A 22,816-nucleotide genomic window follows, 5' to 3' on the forward strand; every position below is an offset into this window, starting at 1 on the left:
CTGGCCTGGAACCACACTTAAACCGGCTTCCACACCCAGGACCCTTCACTCTCCAGAACTAACATAAGGAACGGCGTCTAGGCGCGGGGCGGGAAGCAGAGGAGCAGGGTTTAGGAGAGTCACACTTCAGGCCTCAGGCTTCTATCGAAATCCTTCACAGATCGAGCTGCGAGAAGCTGCTGCCAACCTCCAGCATTGCAGCTACATTTGGTTTGGGGCTGGCCTCTGTTTTGGGTAGGGCTTTGTTGCCTGGCATGAAGGTGCAGCAGGCCCAGGGCGTTGTGTGATACACAGAATCACAGAATCATCTAGGTTGGAAGGGACCTTGAAGATCATCCAGTCCAACCGTTAACCTAGCACTGACAGATCTCAACCACACCAGATCCCTCAGCGCTATGTCGACCCACCTCTTGAACATCTCCAGGGATGAGGACTCCACCACTGCCCTGGGCAGCCCATTCCAATGCCTAACAACCTGTTCTGTAAAGAAATACTTCCTAATATCTAGTCTAAACTTTCCCAGGCGCAACTTGAGGCCATTATCTCTTGTCCTTACACTCACAGGCAGCGTGCGCTCCAGCTGTTGAGAAATTCTTTTACCAAACAATGTTTAACTTTGTATTTATCAAGGCCGATGAGTGATTAAAGTGTGCAGAGAAGATACCCTAACCTTAAGAATAGATACATCCTGGCAGAATTGCTCGGACAAGGCAGATAAGAAAGAAAGCTTGGCTGGACAACAAAGTTGGGAAATATCCAAGAAGAAGAAATTGTCCTCAAAAGACTCAAGACTTGTGACCATAAAAGGGAAAAGGGAGTAGGGGGCTAACTCCCCAAATGACCATCAGAGACCCCGCACATGCGTAGTGTAGTTTTGCAACGCCAGCATTATGCAAATGTAGTAGATAGGTAGAAAGGCAAAGACTTCTTGGAAAATATATGATTATTCATGTCTATAAGGTACATAAATGATGAACTTTTGTTTTAGGGTGTGCATGTTAGGAGGAATGATCCCCCGTGCACCCAGTGTCAAATAAAGCAATGTCTGCTTCTTAATGCTACATCGGTGTTAAAGAGGTTTATTCCCAATTTCGGTGACACAGCCACAGGGGACGAAGCATGAAAGCAGTGAAAGAGCACAGGGGCTACTGGCACCGGCCATCCCCTCTGAAGCGAGAGGGTTTGGGGTGCCATCACCCCACTAGCAGGGTCTCCCTGGGATGACTCTACACATCCCTGGTGCCTCCTTGGCCGGGGCTTCGTGGCCGCCTCCACACTCGGCGCCCAACTCCCTGTTTCCCAGAGGATGCGAACTGGATTCGCCGCGTGAATATTAAAGGCAACGTCATCTTTCGCTGAAGAAACAACGACCACGCAGCGACCGCCGACAGCAGCAGCAGCAGCAGCAGCAGCGCTACGGCCCTGCCAGCTGCCTCTCCTGGGCGTGGAGAGGGCATCGTTCCCCCGCTGCTCCACCAGCCCTTCACCGCCCGGGCCCGGGGCGGCGGCGGGGCCGGGCCCGGGGCGGCAGCGGGGCCGGGCCCGGGCGGTGGCGGGGCCGGGGCCGCCCCGGGGCGGTGCCGCGGCGCTCTTAGGCCTGCGCGGCGGCGGCGGGGCGGGGGTGGCGGTAGCCATGGACGTGCAGGTGGCTCCGCTGCGGGCCTGGGACGATTTCTTCCCCGGCTCGGACCGCTTTGCCCGGCCCGACTTCAAAGACATCTCGAAATGGAACAACCGGGTGGTCAGCAACCTGCTCTACTACCAGACCAACTACCTGATGGTGGCCGCCGCCGTCGTCTCCATCGTGGGGTCAGTGCGTGGGCCTCGCTCTCCCTCCGGGGGGGGCGGGGGGGTCCGGGGGTGGCCCCGTCGCTGGGCGGGCGGTGCTGCGCCTCGGCTCGGTGCTACGGGAAGGGGCCCGGCCCGGCGGCGGGTGCGATGTCGCGGGTGCAGGGACGCTGCCTTTCCCTTCCCCTGCCTCTCCTTAAACCTCTTGATTTACCTCGCGTGGCTTAAAAAAATTAAGGCTTGGTTACAGGCCTTGTGGACGCGGAGCTTGTTAGGTTAGGAGTAAGGTTTAAAATTTATTTACTTCTTGGTGGGGGTCTAACAGAGCTGAGGGCTCCCGTTTATTCTCTCTTCCGTGGGCTGCTCGGCAGGCCCCGTGGCCCAGGGAGAGGCCTCCAGGCCCCCAGCACCGCTCGCCTGGCAGAACGCAGCGATGGGTTTATGTGCTGGATGGCACTGCTCTGAAAAACTGAGCAGCATCCTGAGCAGTGATCTGTGCTTCCTCACTAAATCTGTCCGGTGTGACTGCTCAGGCTGAGATAAGCTTCACTTTGAATTAAAAAAAAAAAAAAAATTCTGCTCTCTGTTACAGTTCTAAGCTTCTGTGCAGGACAGAGCATGCCTTTCCTACTTCTGAGCTAGCTTGTACTGAAATACCCTTAATATAAAGTAAGTAAGGTACCCGTTCATTTCATTTTGGTGTGTGGGATTGAGACCTTTGAGGCAGGACCATCTGCAGGTATGATGGTCTGTCAGGCCCAGCTTTCCTGAAGAGAATTGGTAAATAACCTTATAATCATCTTTTGAGTCAAAGCCTGTGTGACTCTTCTTCAAGTATTAGTCCAGGATCTTTGGTCAGAAAGCTCTTAAGCAAGACACACAGCAGAGGCTGATGATTAAGCTTTTAATATGGAAACTGGAATACTCCACTCTTCACAACGAACAATGCGCAAATGCTTAAATTGGAGAATTGCCCAGCCACTAGGCCAGAGTGGTTTTGGCTGAAGTGCATCTTATCTTGGATGTTGCAGAGGCTTAAAATTCTTCCCCTAAATCCTTTTTTTTTTTTTTTTTTAAGCAGTCAGCATCTTGTTAGGGCTTCTGAAGCTCTTGACACAGCATCTAAGTTGGTGAAGAGTGTCGGGGTTGCAGGAAGCTTTGACCTGCTCCCTCTGAGACGAGGGGCTGAGGACCCTGCTTTTTCTTCTTGATGCGTATGATGGTTAAAGGTGTGGTGTAGGCTTTCTTCTTAATTTCAGTGTGGATATGTTGCAGTCAGCTCAATATATTACTCAACTGGTAAAATGAGACTTCCGTGGTCTTGCTGTTCTTATACCATCTTGGTCTCAACCATCGTGTGTTTAGCAGTGTGATGTTGTAGCCAACTCTCAATGAGTAGGTAAATCACAGTGGCCCTGGAAAGCAGGGGGACAGCTCTTCTTTCCAAGAAGCAGGGGGGGGGATATAAATAGTTTTGATATCTCCGGTTGGAAAACTGGGATGGCAGCAGCTTTTACTCAGTCTCTGAAATTTCTCCTTTTGAACTCTGATCTCTTTTCTTCAGATCAAGGGTGATATATCTCCCACATCTTTTCCACTATTTTGCTGGGGTGGGAGGTGGAGAAGGAAGAGAGCCACAGGAGATGGAGATTAATATCGGAACTGCAGTTCTGTTATCTTAATATTCAGTGGTAAGCCTTTGAGTTGAACTTATGGATGAGGAACACCTGGAGTAGGATCTTGATCTCAAATATTTTTTTATTGTGTGTCTTAGAGCCTTTGGTATCTGATGAATCTGATTCTTCTAACACTGAAATAAAAGAGAATAGGAGAAGAACTCTAAAGGAAACAGGATAACACTAGAAAGAAATCCATTTCTCGTATTAAAAATAAGTTTCATTTGGCCAGACTGTAGCTTTGGGAGAAAGGTAAAGAAAGTTCTCTCCATAAATTTAAATTGGTGACTAAGTTGTTGCCTTGCACTTCATTCTGTAATGGGCAGGAATCCCTGAGTGATAAATGATGAGTCATGGCTTTTTAGGAACTCGAGGGCTATACACAGGCCTAAGGGCAGGATTATTGAAACGGTTAATGTAGTGGTCTTCCTGTGATCAAAACTAAACTTAGGCCATGACCAACTCTACCTGTTCTTAAACCACCTAATTATATAGACAGACTCGTAATGCAGAGATGATATTTTCAGCTATTTTAATACTTGGTAACTGTGGTGGTGCTGGGCTAACATGGAAACTGTAGCCTAGAGTTTTGTTATTGGAAGTACAGTGCTTATTGCCACAGCTTCAATTTACTGCCTCTTGTAGAACAAAGTTGACCTCTCTGACCTTTTACCATCTCTGCAAGGTATGGAATAACCTTACCATGAGCGCAGTGGAATTGTAATGCATCGTTTCCCTACCTTTCTCCCTCCGTTGGCCTGTTGCATGTAAATGATATCATGTGCTTTGCAATCATGTAAATTTTACTTTCAGCCTACGGGACTAAGTAGGAAATAATAAATCTATGAAAAAGAACCTAAAACTACTGAATTAGTGCTGCTCTACTAATACAGGCTGGTGGTAGCAGCCTTGTCTCTTCCACCTTCCCCGCCCTGCCAATTCCTTTAAGAATGAATCTGGACTAGGGTGATGGTTTGTTGTTTGTTTGTTTGTTTTTTTTCCCCCCCCTTACAGCTCTGTTGCAGTAGACTGCTAATAAAAATCTAAGATCTTTACTAAATCAAATTGTGCCCTTTCTCCCAGTTGTATAGGAATTGGACTGCCCCGTTCTTACCCTGAGCCAGGGCCCTGTCATTGTGAGTGCTGTACCAATATCTATTAAAATTAGTGCCTTCTGCAACAGCTTGCAACTCGCCCTCAAACAATCAGTCTGGTTAATAAGTGGAATTTGTCTGTGCTTTCACCTACTCCAATAAGGCTTCTCTGTCTTGCAGTTCAACCCTAACTACTTAAATTGATGTAATTTCTTCTAGGCTTTTGTTGCCATGTACTTGCTAAAAATTAGTTTCTAAATCTGACAGTATTAAAAGGTGTACTGGATTTCAGAGTGCTGCATCCAAGAGAGTCTTCAATCTCTTCTGGCATAATGTCTTCCCTGCAGCCTGAGGTTTGATGTCTTTCCTTTGCCACTTCTTCTCTAAAACATCTACTGTCCATCTGCAATCAATAAATGTGTCTTTTTTTGGTTCTTTTTTTCTCCCCCAGATCACTACCTTAGCTGACATGCTTGTAGTGATTCCCTTGCCAAAACAAAGACTCCAGAGCAGCAAAATGCTTAGTTTCTCTAATGAAAGATTAAGGATGAATGAGCAAAGGACATCGCTTTAAAACACATATTGTGTAATAACATTAGTACATAACTTCATAAAGGTCTGGCACTTCTGCAGAAAGGAATCTGTCCCCTGTTCTCAAAGCAATGTAAGTGAGCAACAGTAAGTAAAGAAGCATTGCTGAGGGCTGTCACCTGGAGAACATGCCATATACAGTCTTATGTGCTACCTCTAGTTACAGCTATATAACCTCATTAAAGCTAGAAGTATGGGGAGAGAGGAGGCAGAACTTTGTCTTTAAAGTTATTTAACTTAATATGAATTAAGAAGGAAATATTTAAGTGCTCTTAACCTGCCCACTGCTTGGAACATGGTGGAGCAAAAGGTTTTCTAAAGGGAATTTTCATGCTTATTTGATGTAATGGCCTAACTGAGCTGCTCTAAGTAAAAAGATGTTGTTCTTAATGACTCTACTCAGTGCCTTTGTTCAGACTTGCCTGGTCACATTCAGAAGAAACAGATGTGACAGCAACTGCTGAATAATCACCCTGAGACAGTCATCTAAAATGGAGAGGATTTAAAGATGGAGCTAGCTTGCTTTTGCTTTTTATGTGGCCTGTCCTATTTCTGGGCACATGCTGCTGGAGGCTTGCACAGAGGATGCATGTGCCTAGCTCTTTTTTCCCTACACTATAGGGGAAGTAACTCCAAGTGACCGCTCACCTCTCCTGCTCTAAAGCTGTGCACAAGTGTGCAGATAAAAAATAAGGTGATGTGGAGTGTCACTGAAAGCAGAGCTCTTCGGGCTTTCCTGCACCTATGTGGAAAATCTAATCTGTCTTGTAATGCTTGTAGGGCAGAATCTAGAAATATGAATCCAGTAAAAAAAAAAAAAACCTCAATCTGTTTTTGCTGGCCAGAGATGGCCGCTAGCACTCCTTCCCACACAACTGCACCCCCAGCTGCTAGCATCTCTGCTGTCTTCTGATACTACTGCAACAAAGTGTCCCACATTGCTACTTCTCAGAGGACAGTGCCTGTGTCCCTGCAGCCAGGCAGGGTGTTTATTTTATTTATTTTTCCCATCTCTTTACTTTGTATTGAAGCAGATGCTGAAGCAGACCTCGTCTCTGAAGGGCAGCAGGAATTCAACTGCAAGTTGCCCTGCAACACTGCTGTACTGAATTTAGGGGACAGCTTTTCCTTGTCAGTTGGTCACAGCTGTACTGGAGATCACAGCATCCTACCAGGGCTGTACCTTGTCCGCCACAGAGAGCAGTGCAGGAGATCATCCAGCTAGGGTGCTCTGGGCTGTTAGTACCCCCAAAGGCTGTTTAGTCCTGCCATCCTGACTCCTTTCAGGGTTGGGAAAGTTGGTGGTTTTCTTCTCCAACTCCAAAAGAGGTTTTTTTTTTTCCCCCCCTAAGTCATCTGAGTAGTGTAAACTCAAGTTACCACACCATTGCCATGCTAATAGTTCTGTGCATTACATTTTTATGTATTTGAGAGGTCTCATAAAGTCCTACTAAAAGGAATTATATTTAGAAAGTATCTTTTAACATACTTAATGGTTGGTCACCTACCTTGTCTCTGCAGCTTTGAAAGACTTCCAGCCTTCTTGCCTGAGCCTGAATTTGGCATAGTGTTCTGATCTCTACATAAATAAGGCCAATATCAATGTTGGTGGTTCAACTATAAGGTGACTTCTAGGGCTGTTATACAGCTCTCTTTCTCCCCAGACACTGGTGTTCTAAAACAATGTGTCCATGTTTTTTCCTTTTTAGTCTTTAGCTATTGTGTTAGAGCGCCGTGTGCCAGCAGATCTAAGCGAAACTGGGTAATGGAGGTCTGCCTTCCTGAAAAATGCCATTGCTGGAAAAGAAGTTTCTGTGTACGAATTTCTAGGAGAATCTTAGATAGTGCTGTGAATTATGCCGTGGGCAAGTCAAGCAATAAAGGGGAGCTTGGCATATGACACCCTATCTAGTACTGTAATCAACAGTATCGAAGTCTGTGGACACATGGCTGATAATTTGAATACCAGTTTTTAGTGACAACTGCTATCCCCATCTGTTTTCATGTGGCTCTGAATGACTTCATTTGATACTTATGTTCACTGTTTCCTTGTATGCATTGGAATGCAGCCCACTTCAGAAAACATGTAATTCAAATAACTTTCCTCAGGAAAGTGGGATCTTTTGAATGCATTCTATTTTTCCTTCATATCCCTTACAGCCAGTCAGTTATACAGAACCTGTGTAATACCAGAAAGAACTGTAGAGCAGTGAAGTCTTTGGTCTCTTCCTTAGAAATATGGAGGGATTGCTGTTCACCACCAGTTTCTGAAGTTGTAATGAGAGTAGAGGGAAGAGTAGGGAAGAGAAAGCTTTAAGAGCATTTACTAGAGACAAGGAAAATCTAGAGTGGTGCTCTGCCTAGCCCTCTGTTGCTTCCAGAATTATCTTGTCCATAGATTTGGGGGGGAGGAGGATTGGTTGCTGTGAGTTGTCTGAGTAAGTTTGGCTATTTCTGCTCCAAGATGGCAGTGATGTGGAGGTGACTTCTAGTTTAAGAATTTCACGTGTCCAGTACTACATATATAAGCCAGGCACTAGTGTGGTCCAGTCATGAGTCACCCGTGTTCTCCTGCTGCAAAGGAGCACAGATGAAACTGATTTCTTCAGAGCAATGCTGTTCACTTTTTCCAGCCTGGAAACTTTAGATTGACAATTCAGAGCTAAATATAATCTGGCTGGCTACAGGGAGTGACTCAGATGCAACAAGCGAGTCTGCCCTATCACCACTTCCAAAAAGCCCTGTTGGCTTTTCAGCATGAGTAGCAGAAGCAGGTGGGGAACTAGTCTGAATTTTAATCTCTTTCCATCCAGTTGTCCTGTCTCCTGTTGGCACAACTGTCTTAAAGAATTAAGAGCCAGTCTCTGCTCTGAAATAACGCTTGGGGGTTCTTCCTTCTCTATGAAAATGCTCTCTGGCACTGCAGGTAGAGTGTTGGCATACCAGTCCAGCAACAGATTTCTTCTGCCTGTGCCGGATATGAAGCACAGACCACAAACCATAGCATCCTCCTCAGCAGTGGGGTGGAGTGGTGAGTCATTTTGCCTGTTAGCTTTGGAACAGTAAGACTGACTGCAAAGGCTACAGGAGGAAATCTTGACTACGTCTGGCTTTATCAGGGCAGTGCTGTGCTGCTGTTGTAGTTGTAACAGCTCAGAGCCCTCAGCTGCTGTGTAATTAGATCAGTGCACATACAAGTAAATCAGAAGGCACATGAAATCACGTAACTTATTACTATATAAGTGTAATATAATAGAGCCTGGACTTTGTGTGAGTACAGAAACAAGCCAAGCAAAGTGCTGAAAGCTTGACTCCGAACAAGCTCTAAATAGTTGGGAAAGTGGTTTGAGCAGGTGATGTTCTTGCCCTGGTCCAAAAAAGGGACTTGCTGTTTATAGTCCAAAGCTGATCCACTCGATGGCTTGGTTTGCTTGGTAACTCCGATAACAATAATAGAACACAAACCTCAGCACCGACGCTCTTGCCAGGCCTGGCTCTTCCTGCAAGACCTTTACCCCATACTCCAGTTCCTACTGCCTCTCAGGCATGCTCGCCTGGGACTAGGCTTCCATCTGTTGTGCTGATGGTGGCAAGCTCCTTCTGCAGGTTCATAAAATTACTTTATTTGAGTATAAACCAATAAGAGGTTTATTCAGAAATAAGAAATAGTGAAGTATTTCCTTTACTCAGTGTTCCCCTACCTTTCCTATTTTGCAAACCTAGACAGGATAATATGAAAAACTAGTTCATCTGAAGGCCTAGGCTGAGCCTGGTTTTGGTCATATAGGGAAAAGATCAATCCCTTGGACAACTGCTTGTTGGCTCCATCTGCTCTCAGGATTAGCTAACTCTAGGTCTGATATCAAATGAATATGTTGATTGCACAGGTAGGAGGGGTCCTGGTGGTAAGTGCTTCTGTTGATGACATGCTGCAGAAACTCTCATTATCCTGAGCTATGCTCAGGAAGAGAATGTAAAGACAAAGATTATCTAAATTCACTGCTAAGGGTTGCTTGTTCAGTTGCACTTGTTGCTTTATCTTCTACCTAAAAATCAGAGGTTGGTAAAGGTTTTGACAGCAACAACTGACTTCGTAATGCCTTACCTCCTTAGTAACAAGGTACCAGTGAGCTAGATGTTTGCTGCATGGACACAAGTCATGAAGGCTCTGAAACAGGCCACTTTCTTCTTTTTTTTCCCCTATTCTCTCCAGATTTCTGAGTCCCCTGAATATGCTTATTGGCGGTACTGTGGTGGTGCTGGTGTTCATGGGATTTGTGTGGGTATCGCACAACAAGGATATCCTCCGCAGGCTGAAGAAGCAGTACCCAACCACATTTGTAGTGGTCATCATGCTGTCTAGCTACTTCTTGATCTCCTATCTGGGAGATGTCATGGTGTTCATGTTTGGGATCACGCTTCCTCTCCTCCGTAAGTACTTTTCCTCTTCTCTGGGGCACTAGGGGTGTGTGACTTGAGCTTTCTCAAACAAGTCTGCAGAGTCTAAACTGGCTGTTGCCTTTACTATCTCTGTTTAAATGAGCCCAGAAGAAAATGGTGGAGGAGGGGACACAAAACAGCACAAGCTATCTTTAGTGTTATTATTTTAAATGGGTACCTGCAGTTACTTAAGCAGTCACTGAGACTTCATCTTCTTCCAGTCATGTCATGGTGTTAGAGTGTGTTTTAAGATGAATGCCACAAGAACTATGAGTTCCTTGGGCATTAACAATTAATAAATTTGTTTCCATCCACGCAGTGATGTTTGTCCATGCTTCTCTGAGGCTCCGGAACATAAAGAACAAGCTGGAGAACAAGATGGAAGGAATAGGCTTGAAGAAGACCCCAATGGGCATCATACTGGATGCTCTAGAACAGCAAGAGGATAGTATCAACAAACTGGCTGACTACATATCTAAAGTGAAGGAGTAGGCAGCTGCAACATGGCATTTTCACCTGTTGCAGGAGTGTAGTTGCTATTTACTATTGTTCAAGCTTGCTTTCAGTTTGTGTACAAAACAGGAAATGCACGTGGTACAGATTAATAGTTACAGGATACAGGTATTCCAGGGTCTTCAGGGCTCCTCTAAGAACATAAGAGCAGCAACTTTTTTTCTATTGTATAGCAAAATGTTCTGGTGTTTACACAAATACATACTAACTTAAACATGGTTGCTTGTCTCGTCTTCTGGGGTATAGAGGAGGAAGAGATGGAAACCTATGGAATGCAGTCTCTCAAACTGTCTTGTAGCAAATTCGTCTGTTAAGAGTAACACCCCTTTCATGTCAGTTCTACAAGATGGCAGTTTAGCCAGCTTATGCTGGGTAGCACCTTCAGGCTGGCGATGTTCAAGGTGAGCTGGAATGTATCAAAAGTATGTATCTCCTGCATCCCCCAAACCCCTCACTAGAGTGGTCTGTATTGAGACCACAGTGCTAGCTTAACAGGCAAGTGGTAAAACTCTGCAATACTTGTAACGCATATGGGTTCCTGTCCTCACCTCACATTCCTCCTTTAGCAGCTGGGAAACAGTCTAAATAGATCTAAGTGTGAAGAATATATTTGGCACTGTGCCTCTGTCAGTTCCAGTAAAATGCACCTTTGGTTTCTCTGAAATCTTGATCTATAGAAGCTGCTCCTCTCTGCAGGAGAACCAAACTTCCTTGCATACCAGCTAAACTATGGCCAAGCATGGGAGGAAAAAAAAGTTTTCAGATACATTGGATGAGCTAGGTTTCTACCCTACTGATGTTTTTAAATACCGCTACTTTAGGACTTACATGTTCCGCTTTAGTCTGTATAGGCTGTTTTGTCGATGGAGGTGTATGTGCATTCTTGAGCGTGGGTCATCTTTTTCTTTCTTCTTAACCAGAATGCAAAGACATAAGTAAAACATGCATCTCACTGACTCTGTACTTCTGATGCTCTTCAAAGGAATAAACTGGATTTCAGGTTTACAAGTAAAAGCAATAATTGTCAAGATACAGTTTTTGAAAACCCATTCCAAATTCATGAAAATACTTGCCTGTAACAACTCTTGAAAGTGGTGAGGGAGATTCTTTTATATATTTTAACTTAACTGCCAGCTGTGATGGAATTATCTTGAAAACAGGAGCTTACCAATAATAGAGGGGAAAAAAGTTGTCCAGGTGACACTCCATTTCAAGTATTCTTGCATTTCTCTTTTCTAACAAAGTAATTAATTTAACAAAAAAGCAAGGATCCTTAAAGTTGAAGCTTTTATGTAACTTACCATGCTGTTTTCATAGTGAACTGTGTAGAAATCTAAACATGTCATTCCATTTAATTGTTAAGGTGATCAGTATTTATTGAAAATGTCTGTATATTCCAGCTGAAGAGTCAATGGCCTGTTCCTCACTTGTAGCGCATGGTCTTTGTTTTTTGAAAACTATTTCCACACTTAAAGAACATAGTAGCCTATGACTTCATCATTACTGTAGAATTTTAAAAACTGCACAGTTATGAAGAAAAATAAACTCTAATGGTGATTACTGAGTGCATTTGTTTCAGGTTGGGAAAAGTGGCTGAAAATTTGAGTTTGTTTCTCTTTCTATGGGTGGTGGAACTCTGTAGAGTGGTGGTGGAAGATCTGCCACCCCGCAGCTCGTGTCCCAAGCCCATGCTTGTGATTAAGCTGCTGGCTTTGAATTCTCTGTATTAACTTGGTTGAGGCACGAGGGACCTCTGAGCTGCAGGAGTGTTACTGCCTTGCTCTTGCATCTTTAGAGGGGGAAAGTACTTAAGGCATTTGTTCATGCTGGTTCAGTCTCTTATATAACTCTTACCTTACTTAACTGGGATTTTACATTTCTTTTAATTACCTGAGAGAGATTTCTGCTTCTGGGTTTACTGGAAGCTGTGCCTTGAGCAGTACTAGGAAGCCAGCTCTGCTGCAGTCAAACTAATGGTGCCATCTCCTGCGATCAGTGGGGAGGCTGCTCAGTGGGATAAGGGGTCAGAGCAGGGCTGCAGAGGTCCTGCCGGACAGACCCAGGTACTACCTGTCAGCTGCAGCAGCACTGCTGCTTTGGCTGTTCCTGGGTGGAGCAGTAAATTGCACATGGTAGCTTGAGATGGTAAAGTACTATATTATATTTTCCTTTATAATTCCCTGTCCCAGCTGCTGAAGTCTGAGCTGCCCTAGCCTGGCCTTGAAGCCTGTAGGGAGAGCAGCATGCACCAAGAGCTTTCTGGGGCAGTTGCTCTTTGCACTTGTCATTTGCTGCTGTGCCCCATGTGAGCACTTGGTTAGAAGTACCAAGTTCCTTCTCTTTCCTACTTTTAGCCTTTACAAAAGGAGAGGGTTGTATGAAACAAGTGTAATGAAAACATTACTTCCTTTTTTTATGTCTCTGCCATGCAGAAATAGCTCTTCCCTCCCCCTTACATGATACTTAAAAACTACTTGCTGTGTCTTTGCAATACATCAACCAGGTTTCCCAAGTCTGCAGTGTTTCAGCTGCAGGCAAGAGCAGCTGAGAAGAAGCTTTACAAGTTTGGAAGATGGAGATGGGAAAGAGACCAGGTGATAGATGCAGAAAGGACAAGGATAAATGAAAACTGGAACCAGTGATTCCCTGGGACTGGGATTTAGCTACCAGGGGAAGGCTGCTAAGAGTTCTTGTCCTTCTGCTGGAGCAAGGAGAGACTCACCTGAAGGAAATCCTGCCAGGAGCTGCAAAGCTGTGCCTTTTGAGCAAATGTATCAGCCACAGGAAGGCAGGGGAGCTGAGTGTTAGCAAAGGGAAAGGCTTTGTTCTTTCCATATGCCTTACAGCTTTGAGGGCTTTCTTAAAAAAAAAACCAAACCACAACACAAAAAAAAACCCAAAACAAAGCACAAAAAATAACTGGTCTCTTGTGGATATATTCCACAGGAGTCTGACTTGCCTGTAGCTGCTTTACAGAAAAAGGCTTGCAGCAAAAAAATCTTAAGGTGATTAAAAAGGGGGAGGAGAAAAAATTTTACAAAAATATTGAGGAAAAACTAAGTTGTGTATACGCAGGTTTAACCCCATCATATCCAGCCCTACTAGGGGTGAGAAATGCTATTCACACCCCAAACTAGGAGGAATGGTGACATTCTTAAACCACTGGCAAAGAGAGGGGTGAGGCTCATCCTCCTGCCACAAGAATAGTGTGCAGAGAGACCTAGAACGGCATTTCAGTGTGCTCCAAGGTGGCTGTAATTATGGAATACATCATGGACAGAGGCTAGCCATAGGGAATGAAGATTACAGCTCTCAAAGCAGAGCATGGATCATCTTTTATATGCTGATCAGGCACAATATCAACTAGACTATGTTCTGAAATAGAAGTAGCTTGAAACCATCAAGCCAAGGTGTTTGATGTACCGGAGCAGTTGTTCTGTTCTGTGAGTGTCTTGTTAGCCATGGAAGTGCTGCACACACCTTATGGAGAGAGCTTTATTTCATTTCTGTTTCCTTAGCCTAAAAAATGAAGCTGTATACATACATTTCTTATGGACAAGAGAATAATAGAGGAACATGTGTGTGAAAAGAAAGATAAGATAAAGCACAGCATGTTCCTGGAGAATCTGGCAGCAGAAGGACAACGTGGAAGCAAAATAGTTTGCTGACAAACTAGAAAGACAAGGTTATTGATGCCTCTGAGAAAATACTCCCACAACACACTGGAGCCTCAAATCCACTTGGCAGACAGATGGCACCGGGATTGTTTGATACCTGATGGAAACACTTAGTACTGACTTTTCCCATGCCAGACGTTTTCACCACACATAAAAGTGTGTATTGCAAGTTTTGTTCCCAAAGAGTCGTATGTACCACCTGGGTTCTGCAGAAAACATCTGCTGAAACTGTTGTAAGCAAAACTTGAATAGTCTTTATTCCAAGTTGTTTTCTTTGGGTCAGTCTGGTCTCTCACTCCAGCTGCTTTGGCAATGGCACCTGGACAAGGACAGTAAGTATTAGGAGGAAGAAATTTCTCAGTCTTTTTTCCCAAGCCAGTTTAATACAAACCTTCAGAAACTGTGAAAAGATCAAAAATATAACAGCTGGGAGCTCCAAGGAGCTCTGGTTGGGAATTTCTTTTGTTTGTAATTCCCCACTTGCTGTTTGCGATGCTTAATGCCCAGTAAATCAATTTGCAAGCAATGAGTCCCACCATGGATCGAACACCCAGCTTGGCTCAAGCAGTAAAATCCCACTTTAGAGATGAAGCTGAGGATATTGAGGCAAATCAGGAGTTGCCAAGATCATGCAGGCAGGTGAGAATAACACCCTAATACCCCAAATCCAAGCCATGTAGCCTGGTGACAGAGGACCAAAAAAAAGAAAAACCACCCCCAACCCCCCAAAAAGCACCAAGCAAAAAACAACCCCAAAACATGCATCCATTGCTTCATCTTTCCATGGTCTGTGGTAGCAATTGTTATCTGGCCCATTTAGGATGGACCATGAATTGATCCCTCCACCCCAAGCACCACAGCCCTCATATATAAAAAAACTCCCAAGGATTTTGGGGGGAATGGCTGGGGTTCACTATTACTTGCTGGCACCCAGCAGCACCCAGATTTCTTAACCATTGCTGTGCAAAGTGAAGGCTGTGACTGACAGAGCACCAGCACCATCATCCTCCACCTTCCTGAGAGGAGGGGAAGCAGCAGATCCCGTGGCCGTGACAGACCAACCTGCCATCACAAGCACCATCTCGGTCTGTACAGATAAACTGTAACCTTTGCGAGAGCAGGTCTTGTCATCTTAGACATGGCACTGAAATGCAAAACAGACTGAGATCTAGAAAGGCCAAAAATGCCAAGGAGAGGCTCTGGCTGTAGCCAGGTCAGACTGGTCAGCAGAAACCAACAGCCCCAGACTTGGTCTGGGGGCAGAACATTCACATTAAACCTGGACCAGAGTCACTGCAGGACCTGCCCCTGCCAAAATTTCGGGACAAACTACTCTCTCTGGAATTACTGAGGGAAAAATTTTTTCTGTGTCAGTATAAATGAATGCAAAATATGGCCCACTATATAAAAACGTCAATATAAAACAAAATATGAATTACAAAATACTACTTGACCATTTTTAATTGCAGAGTATTTTCTATCCTCTTCCCCTAGCCTTAGCAACACAAACAGATGCATCAACATCACTAAACAGATCAGTCAGCTTTCAGTATTTCTTGAATAACAGTACAATGCAAAGAAATATAACATTTCAGGAAAGCAAAAGGTTAAATCTGGCAGCTAGCATTTTGAGAAGTGGCCCATGAATTTGGTACCCAAGTAAGAGCATCACCAAGTGGCAGCTATTACAGTTTGGGATTTGGATTCTCAAAGCTATGATGATGTTGAGCTTACATTTGCACTTGAGTTGTGACCACTGAGCACTTTCAGTGGCAAAGATTACTTGAAAATGAACATAAAAAAATCCTGTAGTATCACTACTTACTTTCTATAACCCTGCTCCATCTTCACTGATAGTGGATCTAATTTCCTTTTTCCTATTAGCACTAGAATTTTGCAGCTCATTTAAATAGAGACGAAAAAGATTGAGCAGCAGAGGGTCACTAAAATAATGCACTCCTTGCTACCAGGTGGGGCAGGCAGGAGCAAGTCTGCAGGCTGTGCATCTAGGCTAGATTTCAGTGTGGATATATGTGCCTCACGTGAATTTGGCCCCGATCCTCCCTACTTTTCATCAGCTTATTGACAATTTTTTAAACCTGATGATAGTAAAAATAAAAAAAATTTTAAAAAAACGAACACAATTTGTACCTTTTGTCACCAAACAGTATTTTAGAGGACCAACTATGTTATCTGAAATGTTTTCAGGCAACTGTAAAAATGCATTATGTGTTGAGGCAACCAAGAAAAAGCATCTTTTAGTTGTTCTGTTGTTACAATTCAAAATGTAAGGCTCAAACACATGGAAAAATACGGTAGCAAGGGTTTTTGCAGTATCAGTTACAGAAAATAACTCTTAAGAAGCATATTACATTCTCCCTCACACTAAAGCTTTTCACTTTGAAGATCATCCAGTCCAACCATTAACCTAATACTGACAGTTCCCAACTACACCATATCCCTCAGCACGATGTCAACGCGACTCTCAAACCCCTCCAGGGATGGGGACTCCACCACTGCCCTGGGCTAATTTCACTTAAATCAGACCAACCGAAGGCAGTCCCGGACACGACTGTACCACAGACCCTTCTCATTTCCCAAAGCCTTGGCCTGGCAGCACTGAAGGAGTGTGGTTACACACCCTGGCCAGCCCAGGGGCCTGGGCACCCCCCATGGGGGCAGGCGGAGGCAGGGGAGTGCGGCCAGCGCATTACTGGAACTCCAGTTCCCACCTCTGTGCAGCTCCTTAAGTGACTGTGGGTGACCTATTTTGCTGCCAGTGTTTCAATTTACCCTTTATTACATGGGCCAAGCAGTGGTGCTTTCTTGTGTAAAGTTAGAGCTAAAGAAAAACAGGGCTCCCAAAATGAGAAACATGTTTTTTATGGGGGACCGAGGACAGACTAATGTGAAAAATAATACCTGTTGCTCTCCTGACGCAAACATCTTATAATAGCATTTGCCTATCACAACTAATACGCTATTACTAGCATGCTAACGCTGAGTTTCTGTGGGTTTGTTTGCCTCCTGAGTGAATTTCCTTTCTTTAAACCCTATGGATGCGACAGGCTGCAGCCTTGAAGCTTGCTGTCATTTTTCTGTGCAAGCCAGACCGTAGCGCTGCCAGGGGAAACAGTCACCCACATCCCAGGAATGGCAGCGTGATGCAAAAAGACGAGGATACCCAGGACGCGGGTGCGTTTGCAAGCCCCACCAAATGGCCGACGTGTCAAACGGCAGCTCCGGAGTGCGTGGGGTGAACACGATTCCCTCCCCTCGCAGCCATCACTAAGCACTTACCGGTTTAAGATAAGCGACGTTACTCTGACGAATGTCATTCAGGAGCTGATCTCTCGGGGTTATTTCAACGAGAGGAGGCGGCCTTCTCCTGGGAACAGGTTTAAGCGTTTTGATGACATCTTTGAGGTTGGTTTTCTCAGCGGGTTCCACGTACTTTGACACGGCGGGTTTGCGCTGAGTCTTCTTCAGCTTGACCACTCTGAAGCTGACGGGTTTCTCTCTGCATGGCTGCTCGGGGGCCGCCTGCCTTGTGCTCTCCTGCCTTTTGCTCAGAGACATGGTCATGGGGATGGGTGGTTTTGGAGCTTGCGGGGGTTCGTGCATCCTTGGCTCAGGCAGCGGTCCCCCCAGCATTTCCCACATCCCAGGAGGCAACCCAAGTCCATTTTCCAGCATCGCTATCAACTCCCTCTGCTCTTTCATTTGCTGCTGCCTTTGTTCCTCTTGCCTCTTTTGCCTCTGCTTATCCAGGTTTCTACTGAGCAGGTTGGTCACCACCATCCTGGGCCCCGGCAGTTCGAAGTGGTACCCCATTTTAAGGAGGGTGGTGTTGGCTTTCAGCAGCCTGGCGATCTCCATTTCTGCCTGGTGGCCCAGCATGCTCCGCTGGTTGTGAAAGCGGAGCTCTGTCACCGTCTCGTTGTACTGCAGGCATCTCATGATAGCAACGACCCCTTTGCCAGAGATGAAATTGGAATCAATGTTCAATGTGGTGATGCTCCTGTTCTCCCGCAGCATGTTGGCGAGCGCAAACGCCACGTTGTCATCAGCCCCCACGTTGGCCAAACTGAATGTTTTTACGTTCTTATTCTTTTTCATGGCATTGACAAAGTCTATCAGCATTTCTTTGGGGATGTTTTCTATGTTGTTCAGGTTGAGCTCTTTCACATTTGGGTTGTTTTTTCGGACTTTCTCCAAACTCTCTTCTAAGTTGGTTTGATTTCCTGAAGGCCTGGCACTTAGCTTCAGGAAGCTGGTATCCAGCGCTAGTTTCTTGGGGATGTTTAATTTTGATATTTTCTTCTTGTTTTCATTTGTTTTTTCTGTGATTTCTCCTGATTCTGTACCTGACTTCTTACTTATCTGATCACTGCGATGGTTCTCACTGGTGTAAGTCTCCTTTGTTTCTAATTCAGTCTCATCTTCCTCTTCATCCTCTTCCTCATCTTCCTCTTCCTCCTCTTCATCATTATCATCTTCCTCCTCGTCTTCATCTCCCTCATCCTCCTCCTCATCACTTCCATCTTTCTTTGTCTCCCCAAATTGTGTTCTTGAGTTGGACAAGTGCTCATTTTTGTAGTGTCTCTCTTTTCCCTCCGCTCCTGGCACCCTCCCACCGGCCACCTCGCCGCTGCCGCTGGCCTTTCCTTCTGTCTCCGCCGCAGCACTTCTCTGAGGAAGACAAAACCTCACAGCTGAAATAATTGAACACAGCTTTGTTACATTAACTTTCTGCTCAAACACGTAGCAGCCGGATTTAGATACCTCTATGCCCATACATAGAATAATCCTTAAAAGTGTCATTGCCTATAAGTCAGGGCTGTGCTGGCTTGCTTGAGAACACAGGAACGATTGCTCTTAAAGAGGCTGCAAACCACTTTCTCATTGTTGCCTGTTAAATCCTGTACATATTTAGTGCTATGTTAAGGTGGTTCTTGAACCCTTCTGGGCCTTAAGAGTCTCTGATACAAAGTCTCTTTTTGGGTTTTGTGTAATTTTTATCATTTTCTTGACAAGAGAGGAAGTTTATTTCATATGCCACAAACCACTGAAAAACAGTGTTAACCACTGACTGTTTGCTCAGCCCAAGGAGGAGTGAAGAGGGGGCACATCGTAACAACAGTGGAATCATACAGCACAACAGACAACAAGGCTGCCTGCTCTGGTACCTGCCAAAGCATCACAGCTGAGGAAGCACGTCACTGAAAATAAAGCAAAATATTAGCTCAGTTTTATTTTGAGTCTAGAGATAGGAAACTGGACTCTGCACATAGATCTTGCAAGACAGTGGGGATTCTAGCATCAAAATAAGTGCAAACTTCCACCATCTCCAGAGATCCTCCTAGCTGAGATTCTTTTTTTCAAGCCTCTTTTTGCAAGTGGATCCCCCATCACTGAGAAATTAATAAAGATCAAGATATTTTCCTAAAAGATTTGCACTAGTTCAGGCAGGGCAGCGTCATGGCTTGTGCTTCACTGAAAGTCAGACAAAGTGGTCACAGTCACTTCTGCCCTCAGGGCTGTGGTTCCTATTTGCTGTGGCATCCACTACCACAGTTTAGTTTAGGTTTAGTACCGAGATCACTTGACCAGTTGTAAATACAGCGAGCAGCTCTACACTCAAGTTCCAGATTTAACCTCAGAAATATTAAAAAAAATAATTTGTTTCTTTGAAGGTAAGAGTGTTGCAAGAGGGAAAAAAGCACAGATTTCCCCTCATCTCCAGAAACAGCCCATGAAACTTGCCCTGGGAAAAATATTTAAGTATGACCTTAACTTTATTTCAAAGTTGTAGGGATATTAGAATAAATTTAAAGTATTTTATTAAAAAGGATTGGACTAATTCATGAAGTTAGCATGCTTGCTCGTTAGCGTATGTTTCACATTGTTAAAATTCAGTGTTTTGGGGTTTCATCCAGTATGACATTAAATTCTGTCAATTAATTAGTTTAATACATATGATTAATGTAGTCTTCCGTGGAAAAGCGTGTTATTCCATATACAAAGTCAAACAAATTTAAGTTACATCCTCCAAACTGATTTTATGACAATTTCTCAGTGATTTGCTTTACTGAAACAGAATTAGAATTTTCTTATATTAAAAAGATTAAGTAAATATTTAGGAATAGCAATTAAAATTTTACTAACCCTGACGTCAGTCCAAGCAGGATCCTGACATTGCTGAGGCTTTTAGGATGAATTTAAACTTGTTTGTACCATACCTTATGTAAGGGATGGAAGCAGAGGCAGGTGAAGGTATTAAAACTATAAAACAGATCCCACAGCAGATGCATAATAAATATTTGTGATTTTTTGCTTGTTACCTCAGAGGGCAAGAGGGTGACGGGAACTCTCTCATCCTCGAGCATGCGTCTGGATGCTTTCTGCCAGTACAGGTAGTCAACCAGAGACCTGTGGTCAAAGCTTCCCGTGGGAGGTTTCTCTGTCTGATCCTTCTGTATCATCCCAGTTGGGACTTCAGGGTCTGGGGCCATGACTTCCATCTCACACTGCAGCTCCTTTAGCTCCTCGGGTGACAGGTTTGCCAAGATTTCATCTTCATCAATGTCCTCAGGACACACTTCTCCATCAGAGTTTTGGCTGAGTTCAGACATGTTTGTTCTTCTTTCCTTCCTCTAGTACTTTTTAAACTGAAAGACAAATTTTAAAAGATTTTTTTTTTTTCCCTCACTAGCAGTAAATTGACAACTTCATGTTTTGGTCATGAGCTGTGGCAGCTCTCGGTCTTAGTGCGGGAGACAGACCGCGCAGCTTAGTCTATATTAAGCTGCACTTGGCTGGATAAAGAGAATTTATGGTGATGCTGCCATGCTCCATTTTCAGCAACCTGTCAGCTGTGCAAACCCTTCTGACATTTCAGTGCAGCTGGTGTGTCCCCCACTGAGTAAGGCAGGAGACGGACATTTTCTAGAGGATTCCTGGGGCACTACGCCTTTCAGTGCTTCACCCCAGGCATGAATTGCTGTAGGTGGGTGGAGTGACATTAATGGTACCTGTGAGGTGTGGGGATGAAATTCTACACTGTGAGAAGAATCAGCACAAGGAACATCTTGGATATCTCAAAAGGACTGGGGGCTGCGGGGTCTTCACTGCCTTTAGCCAGGTCTAAACCCTGACTGAATATTGCAGGTGGTTTTGGTGTGACTGCAGCCATTGTGCAATGGATGAGCTCTCCCAGATTCCAGACCCTGGCTAAGGTAGAATCATCCAAGATGGAAAAAGGCAGTCAGTACAACACACACCTTGTGCTTGAGGACGGGGTTCATGCGGGGTCAGGCACCAGCCCTTTGAACCAGCCTGAGCGGTCCCATAGGGAGCATTTCCCACAGCACATCCATACCCTGCTCCCCTCCAGGCTGCCCAGGGGCAATGGCAGCACCCCGTTTCTTGACTGGCCTGCCTCTATCATGGACGTTATTTACACTGCCGACAGATCTTGGCTGACAGTTCATCTCAGGTTCATCCTTTTCCTACTCTCTACCATTTTTTTTACAGAATTATTAAGGAACTACAAAGATTTACTTTGCTAGTGTTCACAGAAGCGATGTAACTATAGAGTATTGCCCGAAATCCTTTTTTTCATTGAGTGTCCATTCCAGCTAAGAAGCACCTTCTTTGTTCAGAATATTTTATAGGTTTCTAAATTTACATAGCAAACCAGAAAGCCGTATCTCCAACACCACTGCGCTCATGGCTGCTTTGTAAAAGGAGACTAGCACGGGCGGGTAATTTTTCCACTACAGTGTGATTTCAGTACACCACAGTTTGGACTGTACATTGGATAGGAAGATTTTATCTCATAATTTCAAATATTCTTTGCAGGGGGTATCAAATCAAATCCTCACCTCGCAACTGCATCTTTTGTAGGAAAGAAACCCCAGACTAGAGGCTGTGAAACCAAGCCCCACCAATTTTTAAGCCATATTTCTCGTCACAGTCTCAACCACACTCTGCTAGAGACTGCCAGCAACAAAATAGTCTCTTCATGACGATGGTCTGTCTCTCTTTGCTGTGTTTTGTAACAAGAAGCACGGTGTTCAAAGCCCTGTTAACCTCTATTAAAAAGCCGTTACCCAAAGCTCCTCATTTAATTAATGCTGTTACACAGTGGTGAAGAGGGCAAAAATTTAAGAACGAAATAAGTGGTAAAGGAAAAAATGACAAAAACCCAAGCCAAGAACCTAATGGCTCCATTTGCTCCTTTGGTATTTCAGGGGACATCCTTATTTTATATCATGCAGTAGCAAGCACAACAGCAGACCCACACATCAATCTATCTGGTCTAGCAGTTTTAACCCCCAGAGATTGCTGTCCATAGAGTCCATAAATGGTTTCCTGATGTTGTCAAATAAATCAATGCTCTTCAGTAGCTGGTATGTTATTCTCCCAAACGATGCTGTTGGGCCACAGAAGCTGTCTATTCCATGGTTACTTATCTCTTGCTAATTTCTTGACTGTAAATAAAGCCCCTGGCCATCTTCTTGTATTTCCATGATCTTCAGCCAGACCATCTTCGGGCCATGGTCTTGTCAAATCTAAGTTAAGTAGGGTCAAACCCATGAAGCGCTCTTGAGAACAAAAACAGGGATACTGAGAACAATATTGGGTATTTGAAAAGCAAGTTTTCTTCTAAGTAGAGACATATATCACTTGTCAATACCACGATTAGGAAACACTATACTTCTGGGAGCGATGCCTTCTTCGTCAGATGCAGAGCGAAGGGCTGCCTGGTGACACCTCTCCTAGTGACATGGGTGCTAATCCCACAGATTTCCAAGGTGGGTATCACATTTTGCCTACTTTAGGTCTCTACTGCATAAATTACCCTGAGTTCAGGATTCACTTCCTTTACTAACATGTTGCTTAGTGTTTTGGTTCACTGGAAACAGCACGTTCAGGCAAATGACACCCTTCAGGCTGGGGAGACACAGCCAAATCTAGAAGTCTTTTCCAAGGCAAAACTCCCATCTTCTTCCCAATAACATTTGCAGGTATT

At 44.5% G+C, this 22,816-nt stretch overlaps 2 protein-coding genes across 2 annotated transcripts; one reads left to right on the top strand and one right to left on the bottom strand.

The window, feature by feature from the left end:
- Positions 1-1,591: 1,591 nt before the first annotated feature.
- ARL6IP5 (ARF like GTPase 6 interacting protein 5) lies at positions 1,592-11,659 on the top strand. Its single transcript, XM_074879108.1, has 3 exons — positions 1,592-1,809; positions 9,363-9,580; positions 9,909-11,659. The coding sequence occupies exons 1-3, from the start codon at positions 1,634-1,636 to the stop codon at positions 10,079-10,081; spliced, it is 567 nt and encodes a 188-aa protein (XP_074735209.1). The 5' UTR covers positions 1,592-1,633; the 3' UTR covers positions 10,082-11,659.
- Positions 11,660-13,582: 1,923 nt separating this feature from the next.
- Positions 13,583-20,522, bottom strand: LMOD3 (leiomodin 3). The gene is made up of 3 exons (XM_074879106.1): positions 20,124-20,522; positions 17,080-18,471; positions 13,583-14,098 (listed from the first exon to the last, which is right to left on the bottom strand). Exons 1-3 carry the CDS (start codon positions 20,412-20,414, stop codon positions 14,072-14,074), a joined length of 1,710 nt encoding a protein of 569 aa, XP_074735207.1. The 5' UTR covers positions 20,415-20,522; the 3' UTR covers positions 13,583-14,071.
- Positions 20,523-22,816: the final 2,294 nt, after the last annotated feature.

This window comes from Strix uralensis, chromosome 10 (assembly GCF_047716275.1).
Source record: "Strix uralensis isolate ZFMK-TIS-50842 chromosome 10, bStrUra1, whole genome shotgun sequence".
Lineage (NCBI taxonomy): Eukaryota > Metazoa > Chordata > Aves > Strigiformes > Strigidae > Strix > Strix uralensis.

Coding starts and splice junctions, on each gene's coding strand:
- ARL6IP5 (XM_074879108.1), top strand. CDS start 1,634: ATGGACGTGCAGGTGGCTCCGCTGCGGGCCTGGGACGATTTCTTCCCC. Junction 1,810..9,362: donor GCCGTCGTCTCCATCGTGGG/GTCAGTGCGTGG, acceptor TATTCTCTCCAG/ATTTCTGAGTCCCCTGAATA. Junction 9,581..9,908: donor GATCACGCTTCCTCTCCTCC/GTAAGTACTTTT, acceptor CCATCCACGCAG/TGATGTTTGTCCATGCTTCT.
- LMOD3 (XM_074879106.1), bottom strand. CDS start 20,414: ATGTCTGAACTCAGCCAAAACTCTGATGGAGAAGTGTGTCCTGAGGAC. Junction 18,472..20,123: donor TCACCCTCTTGCCCTCTGAG/GTAACAAGCAAA, acceptor TGTCTTCCTCAG/AGAAGTGCTGCGGCGGAGAC. Junction 14,099..17,079: donor ACGTCGCTTATCTTAAACCG/GTAAGTGCTTAG, acceptor GTCCTTGTCCAG/GTGCCATTGCCAAAGCAGCT.